We start from the raw sequence: 25,555 nt of genomic DNA, 5'->3' as shown, positions 1-25,555 counted from the left end.
TTTTAAAAATAAAATGGTTCCAGTTCCTAAATTAAAAATGTTTACCGTTTAACGTGGCTCCGATTCATAGATTTGGTGCGATTTCACTTCATAGATTTTACTTGGTTGCGGTTTTTTTCATAGTTTTTTACCATCCTAATTAGAGTAGTCATAGAGTATATGTGTAAGTATTAAAGATTATTTATATGATCAATATAAAACTTCTTTTTTTTAAAGTGGAGATAGAACAATATGTTATACATGACTTCGAGAATTTTAGTAGACTTAAAAAATTTCTTAATATTTGATCATTTTTGTAGACCTCTATTTAGTATAAGGTTTAACTATTATATAATTTTTTATAGTAATAAAAATTTAGCTACTATATCTATATAAAAAGTCACAAACGAGAAATTGACCCCGTTTAGTATCAGGGGGATTCCATCAGGCTACTATTCATCGGATCTAAGTATAAATATCAGTTATTTGAATCAATTTCAACTCGTTGGATCAGGAGATTGCTTTGGTTATGCCTGAGGATTTGGTTTTTACACGATCTGCACTGTAAACTCTTCATTCCATTGTTGTCTATGGGTAATTCCATACCAAATCGATAACTTTTGGGCCCGACTTTTCGATAAAATTTTGTATGCTGATAGAATATCATTAGAAAGCATGGAATCCAAAATTTTAGCCTCCTAGTACTCATAGTTCCTGAGATATCAATGGTCAAAACTGTCAAAAAATACGATTTTTTAAAATGGAGATAAGTTAAAAAATAAAGATTTTAAAAAAAATAAGTAGTATGTCATTTTGTAACTCTATTAAAGGCCTTTTATTAAATATTAAGGATTTTTTTGAAATAATATTGTTGCAGTTTTTATTTACGTTATAAATTTTAAACATGAAAACTCCAGGTGTTTCGCTTTCCAAATTTTTTTGAATTTAATATTTTTTTATTCTCTAACCTTATATCTATTCATAAAAAAAATTTAAACTTGGGACAGCCATGGGCTTTTAGTTATTACGATTTAAAAAATCAAAAAATAAATATTTTTTTTAAAAATAGATGGCGCTCCTTTATAAAATAACGTGTTTTGTTAAGATTATTATTTTTTTAAACTTTTTTTCACTTTTAAACATAAATAATAAGATTTTCCAGCATTACTATCATGAAGAAATATTATATAGATCGTTTGATAGGCTTACTTATTATTATTATATTGATAACTTGTAATAATTAGTTGTTTTTATAATAAATGATTAAATTTCCTAAAAAAGATAGTTAAGATTCCGATATCTCCAACAAGAAAATATAATAATTAATTGTTGAAAGATAAAAGCAAGTTCTCATGCACCTGCCCTAATATTAATTAATTTTTATTTTACAAATATTTTGATATTAATTATTTTTCTTCTTAAAATTATTTATAATGTATAAATATAAATGCGTAAATCCTTTTAAAGAATCTAAACACTTTAATTATAAAAAGAACCTGCGTAAAGTCATGACGTGGATGACACAATATCCAAACATTGAGGCGGAACATTATATTTGTGATAAATGTCGTAAACGGTTATCACAAAAGAATATTGAAAATATAAATATTCTTATAGCTAATATGTAAATAATATCAACACAGCATCAACATCAATAGATACAATTAATATAACTTTAAACGAAATTGGAATATCTCCTATTAAGAAAAAAAAATTATCCAAAAAAAAGGATAGCGAAAATATAAAAAGCTTATTTCAGATATAATAATTAACAATCCAGAATCGGTACAAAAGATAATAATGATATTACTCAATAATATGAAATTACAATATCCTATTTAATCTAAAAATAAAAAAATATCAATTGCTGATCATTCTGCCTCCTAATTGGAGCGCAAATAAAATAAAAACGACATTCAACGCTACATAATCATTTGGCATATAATTCCAAAATCGTTTTAGAAGAAAAGGGGATTCCTTCAACTCCAAATCGAAAGCCTGCAAAAATATCTCAATTTAAAAACAGTTGATATTGTTAATAAAAATTTTGCAGTGATGAAGTTAGTAGGGTATTACCAGGAAAAAAAGAATGCATAATCTAGCATTGAAAAGGGGGAACGAGTGAACGCTCAAAAAAGGTTAGTTCTTAATAATTTGAAAGAATTATATAATCATTTTAAGGCGAGTAATTGTTTAACTAAACTATATTCTAATTCGCAGACATTTATTGTGGAGAATATAGTATATCCACGTGAGGATCCTTTGATTTGGGATCAATTAATCGATGAGATTTGAGGATATGTAACATGTGCATTATGCACATGGAAAACGATTGGTGGTTAGGATTTGTACAAGAAGTGAATGTAATTAGAGGTGAAGTAAAAATTAATTTTCTTCACCCAAAGGACCAGCAAATTCTTTTGTTTATCCAGCTGCACAAGATCCTTTTCATACCCATAAAATAATATTTTAATAATAGTTAGCCTATCAACGGCTACTGGGCGTACATATAATTTATCGCAACACGAAATTATCATGGCGTAAAAAAAACTAAAATGAAAAACCGAAAATAGGTAATATCTTTCATGAATTTTAATTTATCTATTATATCTACAAAAAATTTTTGAAAATTAAAATTTTTTATAAGAAAAAAATGATTATAACCGCAGCTAAATAATCTCATTTCATGATATTAATGATAGAAAATCTTTCTATTTATGTTCAAAAATAGAAAAAAGTTTAAAAAAATTATAATCTTAACAAAACGCGTTATTTTATAAAGGAGCGCCATCTATTTTTGAAAAAAATATTTTTAAATCCCAATAACTAAAAAACCCATGGTTGTCCCAAGTTTAAATTTTTTTATGAATAGATATAAGGTTAGAGAATAGAAAATATTAAATTCAAAAAATTGAAAAGCGAAACACCTGGAGTTTTTATGTTTGAAATTTATAACGTAAATAAAAACCGCAGCAATATTATTTCAAAAAAATCTTTAATATTTAATAAAAGGCCTTTAATAGATTTACAAAATGACATATAACTTATATTTTTAAAATCATTATTTTTTTATCTCAATTTTTAAAAATCGTATTTTTCGAAAAAGGTCATTTTTGCCACTTTTGACCATTGATATCTCAGGAACTATGAGTACTAGGAGGCTAAAATTTTGGATTCGATGCTTTCTATTGATATTCTCTCAGTATGCAAAATTTTATCGAAATTAAAAAGGTCGGGCCGAAAAGTTATCGATTTGGTATGGAATTACCCCTATATGAGTTCTGCAGCTAGATCAGATGTGAGGAAAGGTTATCTTAAAATTAAAACGGTTTCAATAGCATGGGTGAGCTTATTGTTAGTTAGTTGGAGCTGAAGATTGTTAGATGGGATAACTTCTAAAAATTCATGCCTGGATCCATTAATTAATGAAGTAAAGAGGGAGTGGGCAGTTAGGGTACCATGCTAGATAATAGAGATTCAACGCAGTGAGCTACAACTGGCTTATCCCAATCCCTCTGTCTGTTGGAGTCAGGCAATGGGGATGCGCACTTTCACTTCACATCTGGTATATAGATCACGGAATCATTAGTAGACCTCAATTTTAAATCAATAAGGCTGTAGACATTATCAAGGAAATAAGATGTGCTGTTGGTCGCATTCTCACTCCAACAAATGTGCAAGTAAACTCATAATCAGAATCTCCACAATTTGAAAATAATCTTCAAGGAGGAGCCTACACATTTAGGTTGGTATGCGATCACTGCAACTAGCACCTTCTTCCACTCTATCCTTGATATTCTACTTAAGTTTGATAACCTTGCCTTGCTATCCTTGTATAAATCATTCTTCCTCTTAAAAAACTTATTTTACATTTCATTCTTTTATGCTCTGCGCTCAACTACTATTTTTATATTTCTTACCCTCAGCATTTATGAAAAGGGTATAAAAGATCTAATCGATAATATCTTGAATCTTTCTTTCAATGAAACATCCTGGGCTCAGACTTCATTACCCACAAAAAGGAGTTGTTTGCAAATTAGATCTCTCACCGATCTCGCTCTCACTGCTTTTATTTTGGGCAACTCCTTTCTAAACGAATAATCATTTCCCACTTTTAATTAATGGGACATGAATTTTTGGTAGTTATCTCTTCTAACAATTTTCAGCTCCAACTAACCAACAATAAGCTTACCCATGCTATTGAAACCCGTTTTAATTTTACGATAACCTTTCCTCACATCTGATCTAGCTGCAGAACTCATATAGACAACAATGGAATGAAGAGCTTACAGTGCAGATAGTGTAAAGACCGAATTTACAGGCATAACCACTCAATTTCCTGATCCAACGAACTTTAAAATCTGCCCAAATATCTGCAATAATTGAAGCGCCAGGACATTTTGGATCATACGGAAACCCTAAATCCCTGGAAATGGGAGTAATTTCTCACTTGTGATTATTCTTCTATAGATCCATTAACCCTCTCCAACCATCCAAACTTAGGTTAATGATGCTTGGTACCTTAAGGTACCATCTATCAAATTTGAATTTTGTTCATTTTTCATTTGGATAGGCACTACCAAATATATTTATAATATATATTTGAAAAATCGTGATTTTTGGAAAGCCTCTATGGTATAGTAGGCAAGAGTTTGGCTTACTAATCCTATGCTCCCGGGTTCGAATCCCAGGAATGATCAATTTTTTTCCTTATTCTAACTTGGTAGTTCCATCCTTGGGGGGATGATAGAAAGCCGGACTCGACCACGTGATTCCGTATTAATATATTAAATAATAAGGGTCTTATTACATTTTAAAAAATTTTGGTCGGTATTTAGCAAATTAGATTGGTATTTAAAATATTTCCATACATTCACTTGGTAGTAAGCATCATTAACCCCAAACTTACTCGAGCTAAAAGGACAGCTCAAAATACCAAATATTTCGATATTTCAGTCAGAGACCTGCAGAGGTACCATTTGTACAGCCCGGCCCAGATTTAAAAATTTTAGGCCCGGCCCGAAAATTTAAAAAAAAAATTTGGGGGCCCAACCCGGCTTGGATTTAAAAAAAAAATTTTTAGGCCCGGCTCGGAATTTTTTTAAAATTATATTCGACCTGGTATATATAAAAAATTCATTATTTCCTATTTTATCATATTTTTCGGCGAGTATTATCATTTCAAGTATATTAGCTAATGTTGTTAAACAACTCGTTTTGAGCCGATTTTTAAAAACGGCTAACTCAATATTTTCGCCAGAAAAATATTGCCTAAGCCTCGAAATTTCGATACTATATGTCTAGACCTTTGCTCCTTCTATGAGCAAAATTTTCAGGCTTTCATAATATTTTTCTGGATAAAACACTGAGTTAGCCGTTTTTAAAAATCGGCTCAAAACGAGCCGTTTAACAACACTAATTTTATTTTTTTTTATTCTAAACAGATATTTAGTATATTACAAATTGATACTATAAAAAATTTGTGTAAATAATATTTTGAGAATATACTATGTATTTATAAAAAAAATAAAAATGATTAATTAATAAAAAATATAACATATATATTATATAATAATGTATTTAATCCTTTGCGTATTTATTCCATGGCTGGAAAACTATAATTTTATTATGTAATAGATACTATGAGTGTTAGCTAGTGTTAACTTTCACCAAACATTATATTAATCATAACTATATATAATTATTATAACCATATCTAATTGACGAATATAATAATTCATGTTGTATAAATTTTTTAAAAAAATACGGCCCGGCCTGGGTGGCCCGGGTCTCTTGTGCATAGCATCGGACATCTAGATTCCTTTCGAGCAAGGTTTATTTTGTCGTGCTTCAGCCAGCAATCCAATTTCTGAGTCGTTGCATCGATCTTGGCGCACGGAATTCTCCTTGAAGGTATGATCTTAGGCACAGCATCGGACTTCAAGTGAACTTTCTCTTGTCTGACCATTTTGGGTTTGTAGGAGTAAGTTGATTCGAGGTCTTTTTTTGTTGTTGAGATTATCTTCTCGAGATCACTCTACATTACCCACTAAGAACGTTTTTAAAATGTTGAAGGTGTGGAGCCACATACGTCCTAGCAGGGGAATCTTATCACTATCCACTACAATGGCCTCCAGTGTATGTGAGTTTCCTTCATACTTAATGTTCACATTGGCAAGACCTAATATCCTGATAGCGCTGCCGTCATAACCAGTGAGTCTCATGTCCGTCTTACTTATCGCGGTTATACCTACAGTCTTAGCTGTCAGCTTCAGTATATTGTACTTGATACCGGTGTCAACTTGCATCAACTTGGGTATGTTGTTGATGCTCACTGTCACGTTGTACGCGTCATATATGGTATCCTTGACCCCCATATTGTACACTTCCAAATTCTGCAGATTATATTCTTTAAGGTCTGAGTTTGAGTCGTCATCATCATCAATTACTTCGATGTTCATAGCATGGTTCGTATTCAATTGACAATCACGATCTTTATAATCAGAAGATCTATTGTAAGTATTATTGTCATTTTTGTACTGGTTGGGCCTCGACGAATATTTCGGAAAACCATTAATATTTTGAGGGTTGTGTCTGTGCTGACCATGACGGGGATAGTTGATTCGGTTAACACCTCTATAGCAGTCATCCCGTCGATCAGGGCTTTGATGGTGGTCACAATGATAGTTGATGATTGCCATGGACGTTGTACCCGCTATTGTTGAATCGATCGTCGTAGTAGTTATCATTGCGATTTTCGAAACGGTTGCGGTTATAGTGACAATTATCGTAGCTTTGATCAAAACGAATGTCGTGGAAGTTGCTGTGCCGTCCGTTGAATCGTTTGTCGCGGTCGTTGTCGTAGCGTATATAGTAACGTTCATCAAATCGTTTGTCACGGCAATAGTCGCAGCGTAAATCGTAACGTTCATCGAAATGCTGTGCGGGCGATTGTCATTGATGAACTGGGGTTGCTTGATAAGAGATTTACCATGTGCGTGAGAGTCCTGAATGGGTTTTGTTGTAACGTAACTATTTTTGACTCTGCCCATGTGAATAACCTCTTGTACACCAGGTGATTCATTCAAATGTAACAATTTCATCTCGCCCTTGATGCCACTTGCGTCCGCGTTGTCTTCCTCTAGACCTAGATTGTAAATGTCTTCTATGTCATAGAGCTCTTGACCGCTTTCCTGACATCTTTGGAATACGAAGATACTCTCACTTTCTCAATAATTCTCTGAATGCCATTAAATTTACATTCTTTGTTGAGTCGTGCTACGCGCGTGATTCAAGCCGAGAATGTCTCATCCTTGCCTTGAGTTGCAGCATAAAATAATGATAGTTTAGCGTTTTCGGTCTTCGTTGGATGTTGTAACTTGAATTTGCCAAGCAGGGCTATTGGGTTCTGGAAGTCTTCCTCAGTGCGAATTGCCCCAATATTATTGAATTCGTTATCAGGAAGACTTCGGAGAAATAAAGCGGCCTTATCTCCGTCGGAGATCTTGCTGGTGTTGAAGAAATTTTGCAATTTCCCTATGTAGGCGCTGTCATCGCTACTGAATTTGGAGAAATCCAGCTTGACAAATTCAGTCATATATGTGGAATTGTTTAAAGCATCCATCGTAAGAGAATTATCATCGATAAAGGTGTGAAATAGAATAAATGTACATTGTAAAATCAAGATCAAATTTGAGATAGTACTTACACAAAGTTCGGACGTAGATTGGCCTCCATGTTAAAATTGAATTAATATCCACATTTATTATTATCATTTTATTTTTGAATCATAATTTAAATTTTATTATATGATATATTACATTTTTATTTTTCCACCTCAATTACATTTAACAATAATCAAAAAAAATAACTAATACAAATTGATGTATAAATAAAAATGTTAATATAAAATTTTCACCGATTAAATTTAAATATAAATTGATATAATATAAAATAAAATAAATCAATTGCCAAAATAAATAATAAAATAACATCGATGATGATATTCAACAGCAAGCTTACAAGTTTTCCTTGAGAAGGTTTCATCCTAAGACAGAGGCAATCCATAACTATTCTTAAAGCCAATTAAATAAGCCATAATGGCAGCCATTTCTCTAAAGAACTTTGCTAAACTTATTCTTCCTTCCTTATTCTTTTTACGCTATATTTCTTTATTTTTTTAAAAAATTTTGGATTTGTTTTTTATAAACAAATGTGTATTTTTTTAATCATAAATATTGTATATTTATAATTATATAATTCAAAATTTATCTTATTGTAATTTTTTAAGTATTGAATAAAAAGAAGGAAATAAAATTTAAAAAAATTAAAACTTATAGGAAAATATATTAAAATTAGGTATTATATATAAAAGTTTTTTGATTCAAACATAATAGACAATCGATATTAAATCGAGATATTTAAAAAATTTCCAAGTAATTTTTTCGCAACATTAATTTATCGATCGCCCTTTCTATAAAACAAGGATGTAGAACACTATAATCAGCCAGGCGCATACACGGGGACTCGCTATGGGGGTGGGGGATTATTTTTTTTACAACTAGGACTTTTAAGAATATATTAAGTTTCAAAAATTTATAAGGACTTTATTGACATTTACACAAATTCAAATATATAATAATGATAAAATATTGAATGTGTAAGATATTTTTAAGAATTATTGCATTATAAACTAGCGATCTGCATCGGTCCCCGGCCCGAATCCGAAATTATTTTTAAGAAAATTTACTTGCCTAGCCCGGCCCGAACTTATTTAGAAATTACTCAAAATGTCATATGTTATATGGCGTCTAGTTCTATAAATTAAATCAAATATTTTTATATTACATAAAAAATCCAATATAAAATCGATAAATTTAAATATATTTTAAAAAAATTCCAAGACCCGACCCGGCCCGAATTTTATTTAAAAATATTAGGCTCGACCCAGCCCGAACCCGATTTTTTTTAAAAAAGTACTACTATAAACTAACAAAGTATTCATGAAAAAATATTGTGTATTAGAAAATGGGGAAAAAAAATAATTAAGAATCTTTTTTGGGATTGAGCTAAATTTTGATTTTATCAGTGCTTGTAGGTCAACCCCCTACGATTAAGAAGGGCGAAGCTATTCATTTATTTTCAGAGGCAGTACTTCATAGCTATGTTGAACCTCTCAATTTAGGCCTATTATTAAAAATGGCTAATGCAATATTTTCAGAAAATTAGGAAAAGCCGATGGCATAAAATTTTTTAAAATAAATTATGAAACTCAAGGGCTTAGATTATTTTTCTAAATATTGAGCTCCCTTTTTTGATCTGGTTAAATCTAGCCATTTAACAACTTACTTCACATGTATGTTTTTATTGTTGTTAAGAAGAATTGTTCCTTCATTGATAGAAGCTCTAATGGGTAGAGGTCAAAATATATAATAATTTTAATATATTAGGAAAATAGTCTAAAATATGTTTGAAAATAGCATTTTTGGATCATATCAACCATATTTAATCTTTTATAATAGTTTGCAATAAGCTAGTAATTCAACTCGGGATACTTTAACATCCTCACAATAAAAACATTTAATTTTTTCTCTATCAAAATTTGGAATGATTCTGCGGTAATTATATTTGCAGAATTGTAAATTCTGCCTGATCAATCAAGGACCATTCATTCTAGTTATAAAAGTATCTAAGAAGCTGATAAAAAGATTCATTTTATATTATTCTTCGGCTGATCTTATATTAATATTGGGACGATGGGCTTGCCTTGCTGTGTGTTGAGACAGACAAATATTAAATTCATAGAGCTCTGACATAATTTTTGAAATTCGTGATCTACATTTGTCCTAAGTTCCTTGTTGCAATGTAATGCTTTCAGCTAATCTCATAGTCTCAATCAAGCAGTATCTTTTTTTGAAATATTTAACTTTTTGTAGCAAAAAATTTTCAAATGATTTGGCTGAAATTTTTAAATGATTGATAAATATAATGCTAGAAAAATTTGAAATCGATATTAATTCTTAGAATAAATTAGTAATAGCGTATTTATTACCGCTGTGAATGTGATATTAAATGTAAATTGAATATATGCAATAAGAAGTAGAAATTATTATTTAAAAACTAAATTAATACATAAAACAGTATTACCTTTGAAAAATATTTTTGGATTGAAGGGGGGGGGGGGTTGTCTCTATACCCTCCGCTGTGTACGCACGTTCAGTTTACAATATATCCATTTACCAAAAATAGAGAGTAGATGAATATTTATAATTATTTTATGCCAAAAATAATTCCTAAAGGTCTTGAGCGGTAGATTTGAAGGAGACACGGGCTTGGTAGTTCGAGTTGAGGAGAATACAGTGGTCTTATTTTCGGACCTCACTATGCACGAAATAAAGGTTCTCCCCAAAGATTTGCAGTTGTCTCAAGAAACTACTTCTGGGGTAGACTCCTTAGGTCAATACCAGCTGCGGGATCTAGTTCATCTCGAGTATATTAATACTTTAAAAAATATATTTTGCCAAATTAAGATTCTCTGATGTTAACCTCGATATGTATATCCATGGTGATACACATTTCCTTAATTTATTTTGTCAATATTTTACTTGCTCATCGGGGTGTTCTTGATACTTCACCTATTGCTTTGTATATATAATTAACCCTTCATTATGTACATTGCCGGAATAAAAATGGTTAAGTGTTTTTTTTGTGTTTTATTACATATTTAATAATATAAACTAAAAAGAAAGAAAGGAAAAATAATGGAGAGCTGTTGCGAATTAATTCATAAACTTTGTTCATTTTTAGTTGCATTTAGCCAATTATTTGTTAAACTTACATATTTTAACTGAGTATTTCGATATTAGTTTTAAATTAACATTTAATTACATATTTGAAACAAACGGTCAGATATGTATTTATATATTTTTTATAGAGGATTTTGGCATTATTTTTGGTAAATGAGGACATCTTTTATCAAGTGATCATTACGTGTAAAAGTGGAGTTAATTAAAAACCCTATTACAATGATTACACACTCCTTGAAAGGTCATTTAAAAATAAGAAAACCAAAGGTAATGATGTCTTTTATTTTTGAAATTTGTCAGCTATAGATTACATCAGCATTATGATTTTATTAAGGTCTTTTAAATTGAGATTTCGATATTATATAAATGAGAAGTGGAATTATTTATATAACTGAATAAACTCTCACTAGATAGTGATAACATTGGCTTATGTACAATTAAAATCTAAAAATTAAAAATAGATGAAATTTTTTTTAGTTAGAATCAAGGTTTTGAACCGTTGTTAAGTATAGCGATTCGTTTCTGTATTTAGTTAAAAATTTTATAAAGGTTTTGCTACATTTCTGTTTTTTTTGAAAAAATTCATATCGGTTCGGTTTATAATTTATAACGGTTCTTTCGGTTTGGTTTTTATGAAATTGATTTTAAAAAAATTAATCATAAACCCTATAAAATCTTTTTAATTTATATTTTTATAATTTCTTATTTAATTTAACCATGATAATCTTATAGATATTTTTATTAAACTTAGTAAATATAAATAAGACTAATTAATTTTTTTTATTTCATAAATAAATAAGATAAAAACAAACATGCGCAAATACAATGAGAAATAAAATAACGCATAAATATATTGAAATTTATATTATTTAATTTTAAAAAGAGCATTAGAACGGATAACTAAAATATTTTCTAATATTTCAGGATTTAATTTAGTTCTCTTCGCAGAGAGTATAAACCTAAGGCTAGAAAATGCTCTTTCTACGGATACCTGATTAGGTGGAACTGCTAGCACAGTTATAACCAACTTATATAGTTCTGGCATACTATTCTTTACATTTTCCTAATAATTCAAAAGATTAGAATTTTTTTGCATTCAAAGGAAATTTAATAATGTATCCCAGTCTTCTTTAAATTGAGGCGATATTGAAGATTTAAAATAATAAATGAATCGCAAACTTTATTTCCATTTTTTAAATATGATATTTGAGCGCAGTGGTGGAATCGCGCCAAAACATGGCATATCTTTAAAACACATTTATATTTTTAATAAAACCAAACAAAAAAGGACGACTTTATTCTGGCAAATTAACTCATAAAGGAAATAAATCATGGCAATATGATACCCTAGTTGCTAACATAATATTTACTATAGTTGGCCATTTCTATAAATAACATTCCAATTGTTATTTGACAAATTTTTAAAATATAGTTAAGAGTCTTGGATTTCAGATTGCCAAAAGCTGGACCGTTAAAATTGGCACATTATTATCGAATTCCTATATTGTATAGTAGTGTATATATGCAATATGATTAAACAATGATTATTATTTTATATTACTGTTTTCATTGTTAATTTAAATAAGGAAATCCATCTAAATTTTATAAAGACCAAATCATTTTAATAAAGAAGATGCTTACAGTTTGCTAAATATATGGAATGCTCTCATAATTTCATTTATTATACAAAAAATTACTTATATTACATAAATTAATTTGTATTTGATGGGTTACATTTTAAGTACCCGATATGTTATTTTATTAATTAATTTAATAAATTAATTAAAATTTACAATGAAATCCATAATTTAAGATTAGTATATGTAATATGTCTTCGCGTCAATATACGCTCTAAATGTGTTATTTTTTCAACTTTAAACATATTTGAGCGCGATTTTTAAATGTTAAAAATCTGATTTTAAATTTCAGACAATTTTACCATTAATCCTTCAGTCGTTTATTATTTATGTAAAAATCTATGGAAATCGGATATTAATTATAAAGTTGGAAAGTTTATGACAGAATATACTAAAATTCACAGAGGAAGTTTTCTACACATGCTGTAATACATCTCCGGCAAAATAATATATTTTTTTTAAATTTAAAAAACGCTCTCAGAAAAGGATTTAAAGTTGAATATATTAACATATATACTTAAAAAAACAAAAATTGAAATTAAATACAAACAAAATAAATATTTTTTTAAAAAAAAATATTTAAGTCCGCAACACGTGGGTGTCATAGTGAGGATAGAAAAAGAGATTTTCCAAATTCTCAACACTGCCGGCAAGGTGGTAAGAGTCAAGCCCCAATCAATATTGCGCAAGAAAGATACGAGCAAAGCTGTTTGTTTAGACTCTGCTGAGAATAGACTCCAGGCCAAGGATGTCATCAAAATTTGCGATGGACCTCACAAGGTCAAACATAAATAAATAAGATACAATTTTTTTTAATATTTAATATCAATTTTTGTTCTTGAAATTTAGTTTTTTTTTTGTTTTTCAGGCATATCATTTGGTTTCAATTTTATTTGAATTATGCATTTTATAGTGAAATTTCTATAAAGTTCATAAATAAGCAGTAACTCATTAAAAAAAATGGCCATTGAGGATAAACAGGGAAGTGTAGGGATGTGGTGAGACGAATACAGAAATAATATTAATGCAAAGAATTGATATCAGACGTCAGAAACATTTTATTTATACTTCTAAAAAAGATCATATACTCAATCAAAAATTTTTTAAATAAGTTTTTGATAGTGGAATGAATCGACACTTTTATATTATTTAACGATTAAGACACTTTTATTATATTGTTTATGAATATTTTAACTTTCAAGATGTAGTTGAATCTGGCATACCTTTATATGATAAATTATTATAAATTAATTTACGTGATCAAAGCTTATCATTAATATTCAAGTGGATTGTGATAGTTTTAAAATAGCATTACCATTCATATTTCTTTATTTTTTCTCACGTTACCCACTAAGTGTTTAAAAAATAACTCGAAATATATTTTAAAGGGCAAAGAAGGCACCATCGAGCACATATTTAGAAGCTTCGTATTCTTACACTCAAAGCTTCACACCGAAAGTGCCGGCATATTCCTGTGTAGAGCTAGACATCTGTCTTTAGTCGGTGGAAGTTCTAAGGTTTTTTTTGTATATATATTATACATCTAATTTTACGAGAGCCTGTCTACCAAACAATGAATTATAACCAAGATTTTTTTTATTATCTTTGAATTTATAATATTTTACAGCGTATGCTGTTTCTTTATACTGTTGATGGTACTCTAATTCATTTAATTTAAGATATCATAAATATATTTTTTTTTAAATATCGAAATTAAGCCAATGAATAGAGTTGATGACCCTTTTGGTTCCTTGGGACATTTTGTGCCCATGTCACCTAGAATCAGCCCTAGTCCTCAAAGAAACAATGATCCTTTTAGTCAAGTAGTTTTAGTTTTTATTTGATAATTAATATAAATTATTTTTTTTCAGTCACATAGTGTCTGCTCTTTTATAATAACATAGAGTTTAAAAAGAATATGGGTGGAAAAAAGGACAAATGTTTTTTATTACTGCCATATTTATAAAAAGAATATAACAGGCATAAATTTTTATGTAGAGAGCGGGTTTTATAAAAAATTATTCTAAGATATCAGAAGTTTGTGTTTTTTATGCCTCCCAAAAAGGGCGCCATTTGACTAAAAAGGGGCTATTTAGTTCTATCGGAATTTTTATGAATTTTATTAATGATTTTATAGAATTTTAAAAAAATTTATATTATTGTTTTTAAATTGATTACTTTTTATCAGTCTTGTTAACGCTCCTTTTTAAAAGTAGCGACTCCCGCTCCCGCTCCTACCTTCTCAAAAGGAGCGAACTCCCGCTACTACATATTAAAAGGAGCGCTCCCTCTCCAACTAATGGAGTGCCGCTCCATAACCGCTCCTTTGATTTTCATTTTTTTAGAAGGTACACGAAACAAAATCATATTTTTTTATCAAAACGTTTTATTTATATTATATGATATATCAAAATATTTATAATCTTTTATTAGCTTTTAAAAGTAATAAATTTTCTAAATTAGAATCTAACAAACACCCACGCTTCTCCCCTAAGACCTGTTTTGCGATACTAAATAGGCACTCCACAGGAGCACTAGAGGGAAGCGGGGTATTGTATTTAATATAAATATTTTTTAATTCATGGAAATGTTCAAAAATAGTAATTTTGCTATCATTATTTAAAAAATGTCTATCCAATATATTATTTTCATGGTAATCGATTTTATGGAATCCAAAGAAATCTTCCAAATCATTACAAGGTTCCCGTGAACTAGTTGTAACTATTTTTCCGTCGGGTATTTGTTTCCTTAAAAAATTAATTAATCTGGCTTTTAGTTCCATATTTTTTGGATCTTTTATCCATTCCCAATTTATATATCTATAAAATGAATATTAATATGACTTACAAGATTTTTCAAAAAATTTTCAATATAAAAAGGAAAAACTGATGTTTAATGTTTCAAATGATTAGATGAAAAATCAATATAAAACTCGGCTCAACATTTAATAATGAATAAATTTAAATAAAATAAAATTTTATTTTCATTAAATTTTAATTAACAAATATTATTAATATTTAAAAAATAATATAATTTATCGCTCCTCCGCTCCAGCCCTAAAAGGAGCTACTCCCGCTCCTCATTTTTTGAAAAAATGTAGCGCCGCTCCAAGACTGCTTTTTATTTTCTTTAAAAAATTATACAAGTTGAATAAATTAATTATAATCGGAGTTTGGAATAGGAAACTTTTAAAATTTATATGAGTCGAAAACATTTTAAAATTTCCACTAACCGGTTCTAGGCTGGTTCTAGCAAGGATGCAATTAATTATAAATGTTGTATGATTCATTTTAGATTTAAACCTCTATTCCGGTGGCATATCAAATGACATTTAAAAAAACATTATTTTTGTCTTTAACTAGCTCCTCTTCTTTTCCGTTTAATTTTACCCAGGTTGGCCAGTTTTCTCTCTGATTTTTCATTTCCATTTTTGACAGTCCTGTGCATCAATATTTGTAAGATTCATTTTTCTCATATCTGCCGCTATCACCTTTATCCATGTCATCTTGGGCGATCCTCTAGGTCTTGATTTTCCTACTTCCATCAAAATGCATATCTTTACTAAGTCATCATTTGTCTTACCTTCCACTTGCTTAAACCATCTTAGTCTATTTCTACGCATTACCACTCCAGACACTTCTATACTCATTCTTTCTCGCAATTCCTTGCTAGTTTTTTTTTACACTCTACGCATCCATCAAATCTTCCTCATCTCTTATCTTTTTAATTTGGCTTTTTGGGTCTCTTTAATTGCCCACTCCTCACACAGCTTACGTAAACTTTCCCCTTTAACTTCAAAGTAACGTTTTTATTTATTAGAATAGACATCTTTCTGAACTTATTCCATGCTTGTCTGACCCTTGCAACAACAACAGAATTTACACCACCATCTGCGTTTAGCACACTCAAATAGCAAAACTTTTCCCAGGGTTAACCCATTGCCAATATCTAAATCACCATTTTATACGTTATCAGTATTATATACCCCTTTTATGAACTTTCTACAAATAAAGGTCATTCTTACTAATATCAAACTTCCCTTTTCCTGCTATATTATGGCACCCATTTCTGGTATCTGGTCCATTCAATTGAATTTCTAGCAACTCCCTTTCCACATACACCACAAGGCCAGTTGCTGGATTCCTCCATCTTCAGATTATTTCCACCAATTATCACATTAGTCTTTACTGCATTCATTTTCAGGCCCTTTGCATCCATAGCCATCTTCAATCTACTAATTTAATCCTTCAATTCTTCCTTACTGTTTGCCATTAATACAAAGTCATTTGCATATAATAGCTCCCAGGGAAGTCCTTCACGCACCTCTCTAGCCACCACATTGATTACTAAGAAAAATAATAATGGACTCAGCATGGATACTTGATGAAGTCCTACCTTCATTTCAAAGTTTTCACTATCTCCATCATCGTCCATCTTGCAATTTGTGCTCCCACAACCTCGCGCGGCACCCTGTCAAATGCCTTCAAATCAAACGCATAATACAGTTTCTTCCTTTGCAAGATATTTCTCCTGTATTTTTTTCTCATTACACCTGTCGTGTCTTTCCCTGGTGTAAAACCAAACTGCATTTCATCAATTTTCGTTTGTTATCTTATTCTCTTCTCTAACACCTTCTCAAATACTTTCATTGCATGTTCCAAGAGTTTAAATGCTCTATAAGACCCGCAATCTAAAGGATCACCTTACTGGAATAGTTCTACTATTGTTCGTTAATCCTCTGGAATAGTTCCTTCTGTTACAATTAGATTGGCTAAATTCATTAACCTTTCAAAGTCATCAGAAACTTTAAATATTTCAGATACCACTCGTTAAACCCGCTGCATTTTTTTCATCCTTTTCAATGTTCTTTTAATTACGTCCTTGCCATATTTTCACCTGGACTTTCTACCTTTGAACAACTAACATCATTATCCCATTCATTCTCTTTATTCAAAAGTCCTTCCATGTAGATTTTCTAAGTGTTCTAATTCACTACTATCTAATCACCATTTTTCCTTCAATATTTTTCAAACTTTTAACATCTACCACATCCTCTGCCTCTTTTTTGCCATCGAAATGTGCCAGGAAAATTTCTAAAGCTGCCCAAAATTATTTCAGTGTGTTTATGTAAATACACAATGCGTATGTAAAAGATATTCTTTTTTTTAAATTTCAAACTTATTACAAAAAAAGACATATTTGCACTGCACCTTTATACTATTTTTAGGCCAATATGACATTAAATCATGTCTTAGTTTCTTTCTCAAGAATAAGACCTATATCGACCCCATGTTTCATTTTCTCTATATTTGGCATTAATTGGCACTTTTTTTTGTACACGGGTTCTTTGTTATCGAAATTCTAAATGATAATAAAGGCATTTGTTCTTTTATTGGAAATTTTAGAGATTACACAATCTCGTCTATACAAACCAAGAATTTATAAGCATAGAAAGATCTAAAGAGCTTACAACCAATATGCCCTTGACTATTCCCAAATGGAAGAAAACATACGCCGAAAATATTTTGAACCCCATTTTTACTTTATAAGATTTATGGATAAGATTATGATATTATAGTAGATCAATTTAATTTATATGCTACACAAACCCCCCCCCCCAATTCTCCTCTGTATATGAATAAAAATGAACTGGTACAATTTATTAGAATTGTTTTTTACATGTTTAACGTGAAACTCCCAAGGACCATTGGTCAGCACATACAAGGTAGCTATCAGTACCCAATGTTATTTTCAAAAAAAAATGAGGGAAAATAAAAGCCTCATTTCATTTTAATGATAATAATTACACCTATTTTCCAAATTTTTTTTGAAAGAAATTCCCATGATAAGAGACATTGCAAAAATGATACAGATCTATTATCAAGCCATTTAATGGTATTTAATTTTTTACAAAAGATCGGCGCCTCATCTTTTTTGTTCGCTGGAAAATGGCAATTTTATATATTCAATTTTGCAATACAATAAATTCCTTTGGGCGGGTAAGACTTGAACCTTTATCCCACTAAACCAATTTATCAAAACATTATAATTGGAATTTAGTGGTGCATTTGCCAAATGTTAAAATACTGCACTTCCACTAGCTCAAATAGTGGGAAATCCATATACTTTTTCAATTTTACCAGTACATATTTTAAAATTGTAAACAACCCCTTCATCACGGCATAATAGAAATGCTTTATAATCTCAATCTTTTGGTTTTTGAGTTATATTTTTATTTTACAATTTCATCATAGAAAATAATTTGGTTATCAACACATAGCGATTCCTCATAGGAATTTCTTTTGAAAATATTTTCGGAAATCTTGGGGGTAAGCCTTATTTTAAATAAAAGATCAAATTCTAGAATCTAATATAGGTGTAGTGTTATAGTTAAATTGAAGAGAACTTTCTATTTGCTCCCATCTTTTTTTAAAGCTGGATCTTGGGAATTTCAATAAATTGTCCAGTTCATTTTTATTCATATTCAGAGTAGAATTAGGGGTTTTTTGTATAGCATATAAATTAGATCGATCTATTATAATATCAATAATCATATCCAGAAATTTCATAGTAAAAAGTTGGATTCAGAATATTCTTGGGGATAACATATTCAGTTCCCTTCCATTTGGGAATCGTCATAGGCATATTGGTTGTAGATTCTTTCCATTGAATTTTTCTATAATCCTTTCGAATCATAGTTGGTTGCTCATCATTATCAGAATCATCTAAATAATAAAAAAAATCATGTTATTTAATATACCTATGTAATCAACATCTGTTGAACTTGAAACAAAACTTCCTCACCTGATGAGCTAATAAGATTAGAATCAGAACTATCCTCGACAATACGTTTTAACTTAATATATCTGGGTTCACATACCTTAAAACTTAAAAATTTAACACACTAATAAAGATTATTTATAACAATTTTATACATAAAATATTTTTTTTGTCCCTTAAAAAAATAATAAAATATATGTGTATTTAGAGATACATACCACGTAATTAAGATGTAAAAAAAATATATTAATGTGGTATGTGTATTAGTGATCTACATCGAGCTGAATTTTTCAAGCTAGGCCTGGCCCAATTTTTAAAAAATATTTGTTCTGCCCAGCCCTATTCAGAACGAAGTTTTATCTTATTTGTCACGAAAAGCCTGACCAAAACAAAAATAATTATTTGTCGGCCCTAATTTATTTAAATATAGAAAAATTTAATGTTTTATTTTATTCTAAAAAAAATATTCTACAAACAAAAATATTAGCGCCTTGTTTCTTCCAAGAATATTTAAATATATCAATTTGTTTCATAAAATTTAATAACTTATTTAAAAATTTAAGCCTGACCCGGCTCGACTTTTTAAGAAAAATATTAGACCCGACCTAGCCCAAACCAAAATTATTGTTAAAAAATAAGCCTGGCCCTGGCCGAAACCCGTTCGAGCCTGGCCGTGATTTGCAGATCTCTTGTTAAGGGATTCTATTTGAAACTTGAACCCATTTGAAAAAATTTTAGGAACTGGAATCAGAACCACTCTTTTCAAAAAAATATATAAACAGAAACGAACCCCTTTCCGTCTAGATTTCCAAACTAGGAGATATCTTATACAAAGAAATGACGCTTATTAATCTTCGTTATTTATTCTCGTTCTTAAAACTTTGTCAATCAACTAATCATATTTCATACTTGTATTTTGAATTGAGCACCTTTACAAGCTTCAAAAATTTTGATATAGAGATTTTCTCCCAAAAAAGTTAATTAAAGTCTTTTTGGTCTGTTTTTATAAAATGATATGTAGGGCTTGTCAAAATTAATTTTTCGATTTTATACTTAAAATTTACCACTGTCCTATTTATATGAGCGATAGCAGGTAACATTATTGAAATAAAGAAACTCTTAAATAATCGCCAACGTTCACGAAAAATAATTATTTATTTTTTTAAAAATTGCGCAAATTAGGATTCGCTCTCAGGCTCCCCAACCAATGCTTTCCACCGTAGGGCTGGGGCTCACACCACCCGTGACAATTCTATGATTGGACAGACGGTCAAGATTATCAGCGGTCCTTACAAAGGTTTTTCCCATATTAGTTTTTTTATCGGCTCTAATAAATTTTGTATGAAGGAAGACGACTTAAATTTTCCTAATATCAGCTTTAAAAACATTTTCAAACTTATGGCCCAATCCGTAACAAAATTTTTGAACAATTTGTTCAGCCCAGTCCGAAAATCATATCCAAGACACAAGCTGGTTTGTGTCAATTTCTAGTTCATATTACATCACAATTTCTAAGATTCTTTAGACATAATTATCGGCTGAATTATAGTGTTCCATATTTCTTTCTCCTGAAACCAATCTCCTCGAGCAAGTATCTTAGGAAAAGAGGATGTAGTTAAAAGTATATAGAGATATGGACTGAGGAAAAGCGAATGTTTTACTCATTTAATTCTTTAAAGTATAATATAATTAGTAAGGCTGCAAAGTAACGCATTGCCCAATTTAAGGTAACATTTGTAGCAAGTATAATAATTATAATAGATAGTGTATACATATACATAATGTAGGGGGGGGGGGGTGTCATTTTATTTTTTTTACTATTTATTTTATTAAAAATATATATTCTCTCTATGATTCCAAGGTCACATGGGAATAGTTAAGGATTCTACGGAGACAACATCTAGGGTAGAATTACATTCCAATTGCCAAACCATAAACGTTGATAGAGTCAGGATCGCCAGCATTACGTATGTTGTTTTTTTTTTAAATTTATTACCATTATTTGTTTGTTTGTATATATATATTTCTGTTGACGCCCGATTTGAGCCGGTCATTTTAAGACCATTAGAGAGTGGTATATAATTTAACTAACCTTAACCTTAATTGCACCTATTTTTTTTACTAATAGTGACAAAATCATAAGTGGAGGCGTTACCGCCTACGGAAGAACACCTATGATGGGAGGACAGACGCCCATGTACGGAATAGGTTCTAAAACACCAGTATATGGCTCACAAACACCCCAACCTGACGGTTTATTTAATTACCAATTTTGCCAATATATTAGCTTTATGTATATGATTCATATCATGTGATGATTGAATTCTCATATTATAGTAATGCTTCTAAAGACACATGTTAAAGCTTCACGTTTTTCTCTTTTAAAATTTATGCATTTTATATATTATCCTCCATATTAAAGATTAGTTTTGGGGCTTTTATGTAGGGCTGGGAACCCGAACCCTTGATATTTTGCTGAACCCTAATCCTAACCCTTTTTTTAAATTTAGGGTTCAGGGTCCAAGCTTTTTTTTTTATATTTAACTTTTATTTAATTTAAAAAATATGTTGAATATAATATATTATAAAAATTGTAATTTAATTTTAAAACAATTGTTTTTTTAATTAAAAAAATATAAATTTAATAAAAAACATTTTTTGATCATTTTTTCAAATTCGTCATTTCATTAAACAACCTATACTCTATAACAACCAATAATGATGCAAAATTTAACAAAAATCTATAAGATTATTAAATGAATCTGTGGAAGGGGAGAATTGGGATGAAGATGATGTGAATGATGATATAATAAATGAAGAAGTAGATTTAGACCAGATGTTGAAAGATAACACCAAAAGTTTATAGCATTAGATGTGCAACACAATAGTTAGTATTAATGATTTTTTTTAAAGACAAGTTATGCGAAATCAATTATTGACCTAAAGGCAAGTGGTAGAATTTTTGAGAACTCCAACAATCGTTAGAATCTTAAAATCACTGAAAAAATATGGCAATAATTGTTTGTACAACAAAAGGGTCATCGATTTAGGATATGTTAGATCGATTGTTTAAAATTGAAAGATTTTTATATGGACTTTGTTACAATATCGGAAGTTATTCAAATGGAAACAGAATGGGATTCAATAGCTAACATAACTGAAATTTTGAAACCACTAAGGTGACAACCTTGAGACTATAATCGGAGCAATTGTACCTCTCCGATTTTTATGGCATTTGGATAAAATGCCGTTTAGAATTGGAAAAAATTACTATATTAAGCACAAAGTAATATTCAATTTAAATTATGGATAATTTATTTAAAATATTTATGAAAAAAATATAAATATAAAATTGATATTATATATATAATTAATTATAATGCAAAAATAATAATGAATCGAGATTTTCTAGATTCAAACACGTTCTTTGTTCTAAAAATCCTCCCATTTTTAAAATGTCTTAACCCGTCCACTCACCCGCCCATAGATTAAAAAATTTTTAACCGGCCGCCTGCCTGCCCACTCTTAAAAATTTTTTTGCCCTCCCAGTAATAAGTGAGGATCATAGGAATAATGATAGTTTTTCTATTGGTATACATATAAAATTTTATTTACCTCCACAAAATTAAAAATTAATTCTGGGCAGAAACCCCGCCCAATGCAGACCTCTAGTCTACATCTATCTTTCAAACAATTAAGAATATCAATTATTCTTCGTTCTGGTTGTAATCGTTTTTCTATTAACCAGTTCTCTTTGCAACATCAAAATTTAAGAAAATGAACACCAATCATTACTCTGTCGACTCTCTAAAGGTCCCTATCTTGGAATATACTTTATTCACTAAATCTAACACCCACAAAAACTCTTTCAGTGACCGAAAAATTAGACAAACATTCAAAGTTAAACAATATTAATTTAGTTTCTGTTGTCACATCAATCATCGGAAACTTCTGGCTATAAGCACTTTCTTTCCTAGAGATAGGAAGAAAAATTTATCTCACGAGAAATTCTAAATATTGTCCATATTAATATTTTTTTAAATATTTAATTTCTTTTTTTTTGTTTTAACATTATATTTAATGCATTTATATATTTTTTTAAAATAAAATTATTTTTCAAAAATTTGCCCAATCCTCTTTGTTTTATATTGTCATATAGCATAAAGTTGGTTTGTTTTTATAAAAAAAATAAACAATTGTACATAAAAATTTAATATTTCACCTTTCTTTTCGTGATAATTGAACTTTTGTTGTGAGATCCACTTCTTCTGGTTTCTTAGTAGCTCTAACTCTGTTTAAATTTTCTATTTCTATAAGACCTTGAACCCCTTTAGCCTTACCCTATAATTATTTATTTTTATGAATATAATTGTAAAAATTTAGAATCTTAATATTTTCATCTTCACTTGAACTAGCATCAGATAATTATATTTTTTCAACTTCTTCTTTTGCCTTTGCTAAAAGTATAGATATATTATACTTATTGTTAATAATTTTATCTTTAGAAGGCATAGGCATACAGGATTTTCTAGGGGGGTGGGTTTCCTAAATATTTTATTGGAGATCTTTGTCCACTTATTGTAGGCTTGGCTATATTCAATTTCCATAAAATAATTTTGGGGTTCTTTTTTTTAAATTCTTAATTTTAGATTTATTTAAAAAGTTATTAACATTTACTAACTTTCAAATTCTTCCTTGTAGTGATATATTATATACATTTTTTGAAAAAAGGGTGTGGGTGTGCAGGGGAGAAATTTTTATTAGCTTAAAATGATATTTACAAGAACAAATATGTGATGGGATTGGAACCCCCCTCCCCTCCCTCACATATCTCATCTAACCAGCGTTTATCCTATGGTCTTCGTTAGAATAGAAGTTCGCTTCGTAAATCTTCATTTTTATCGGACAAATCTCGATTTGATGTGTTCTCTGCAAAGTCGTAATCGTAATCGCGCATTATCTTTGATAATGAATATAAAAAATTGTTTGTGTTTACTTATTTAAGCTATTTAAAAAAAAGGAAGAAAAAAGGTTAATAATTCAAAAATAAATAATAATATTTCTTGATGTTTTTTTTCTACTAGATTATTATTTTTCCCCAACGCCTTAAAACACCGAATATAAGATGAGAGCTTTATAATGACCAAAATCTAGAATGATCATCGGGAGTTGTTCATTATAAACTAATCATTATGATTAGGTGATTACTATAAGAAGGGTCCTCATTTTAAATAACTTGTTTTTAAATTTTTTAAAGAATTGCTATTTTGTTCAATCAAAAATTTAACATTTTTGTTTTTGGTTCTTTATTTTCGGTTTTATTTAAATAAAATTTCTTTTGCTAATTATTAAAAAAAATTAGAAGATTTAATGACAGATAAAATTTTATGCAAAGACTGAAGGAAGGCATACGAACTAATCTTGTGATGTACAGATTATAAACTTATCTATAAGTATTTACTGTTGACAATGTAGTTAATTTAGCATGTAGACAATATGCTAGAAATTTCACGTAAAATGTCATGAGTCATTACTGGAAGTTTAAGACCCGTGTAAACCTAGAAAATAATAAGGTTTTAAATAATTAAAATAAATGATATAAAAACCTAGAAGGTGATACAGTACTGAAAAATAGATTTTAAAATAATACATTTTGCAGAAAAGTGGCTATAAAGCACTATATTACTCAACCAATAACCACATATATTATTTTATAACGCTCTAGAAAAGGTTATTACACTCTTTACTCAAACTAAAAATATAAGAATGTGTGCAGTTTTAGTATTTTCTTTTTTTTATTACAAGTAAATGAAATAATTAACATTTTGGTTTCATAATCACTATAGGGAGCAGGACACCTCACTATGCTGCAAATATGACTCCGCTGCACGAAGGCAATAGAACTCCCGGCAACTTTGCAGGTGCTTGAGACCCCATGAGATAGATTAAATAATTTGATTATTTATTTGATTTCAATTATTGTAATTTATTTAACTCCATTTAAAAAAAAATAATATTTATTTTCTTATTTCTATATAAATAAAACATGTTTTAACATAATAGTGCCTCCTATGTTGTCTTCCAATTCCTCCTTCACGCCTTCCCCTTCACGTTACGACCATTCAGCATCGGCGACGCCGTCCCTGCAAATCCCGGACACTCCTGTTGCAGCTGACCGATACGATTCCCCGGCTTCGTCCTATACCCCCTACGGCGCTGGACCTTCCCCTTATCCCATGACACCTGGAAGATGTTTACATATTAAAATAATATCACAATATATTTCTTGTTCTAAATCAACTAATACTTTTAGAGTTTTCATGATTAAGTTTAAATCGTAAGAAAAATGTTTGC

The 25,555-nt window shown here is 29.7% G+C and overlaps 2 protein-coding genes across 5 annotated transcripts in view; one reads left to right on the top strand and one right to left on the bottom strand.

Moving 5' to 3' along the window:
• LOC135922840 (transcription elongation factor SPT5-like) overlaps positions 1–25,555 on the top strand; it is a 48,435-nt gene that overhangs the window by 21,490 nt on the left and 1,390 nt on the right. The window contains exons 11-19 of the mRNA XM_065457328.1: positions 10,278–10,468; positions 13,006–13,201; positions 13,810–13,938; positions 14,140–14,244; positions 20,384–20,498; positions 21,063–21,168; positions 21,330–21,454; positions 25,048–25,122; positions 25,265–25,453. Of these exons, the coding sequence (XP_065313400.1) occupies positions 10,278–10,468; positions 13,006–13,201; positions 13,810–13,938; positions 14,140–14,244; positions 20,384–20,498; positions 21,063–21,168; positions 21,330–21,454; positions 25,048–25,122; positions 25,265–25,453 (1,231 nt within the window). The remainder of the gene's footprint in view (positions 1–10,277; positions 10,469–13,005; positions 13,202–13,809; positions 13,939–14,139; positions 14,245–20,383; positions 20,499–21,062; positions 21,169–21,329; positions 21,455–25,047; positions 25,123–25,264; positions 25,454–25,555) is intronic.
• LOC135922843 (uncharacterized) lies at positions 5,594–25,543 on the bottom strand. Of its 4 annotated transcripts, none has more exons than XM_065457335.1 (4): positions 25,258–25,543; positions 24,029–24,161; positions 23,424–23,542; positions 5,594–7,558 (listed from the first exon to the last, which is right to left on the bottom strand). In XM_065457335.1, exon 4 carries the CDS (start codon positions 7,080–7,082, stop codon positions 6,012–6,014), a length of 1,071 nt encoding a protein of 356 aa, XP_065313407.1. In that variant the 5' UTR covers positions 7,083–7,558; positions 23,424–23,542; positions 24,029–24,161; positions 25,258–25,543; the 3' UTR covers positions 5,594–6,011. The 4 variants fall into 4 exon arrangements, with proteins under 4 accessions (XP_065313407.1, XP_065313404.1, XP_065313405.1 ...); XM_065457332.1 differs by having other exon boundaries at positions 24,043–24,161; XM_065457333.1 differs by having other exon boundaries at positions 24,047–24,161.

This window comes from Gordionus sp. m RMFG-2023, chromosome 1 (genome assembly GCF_954871325.1).
Source record: "Gordionus sp. m RMFG-2023 chromosome 1, tfGorSpeb1-WG-v2, whole genome shotgun sequence".
Classification (NCBI taxonomy): Eukaryota; Metazoa; Nematomorpha; class Gordioida; order Chordodea; family Parachordodidae; genus Gordionus; species Gordionus sp. m RMFG-2023.
Note: the sequence above shows the minus strand (reverse complement) of the source record. Positions and strands in the feature narration are given on the sequence as shown.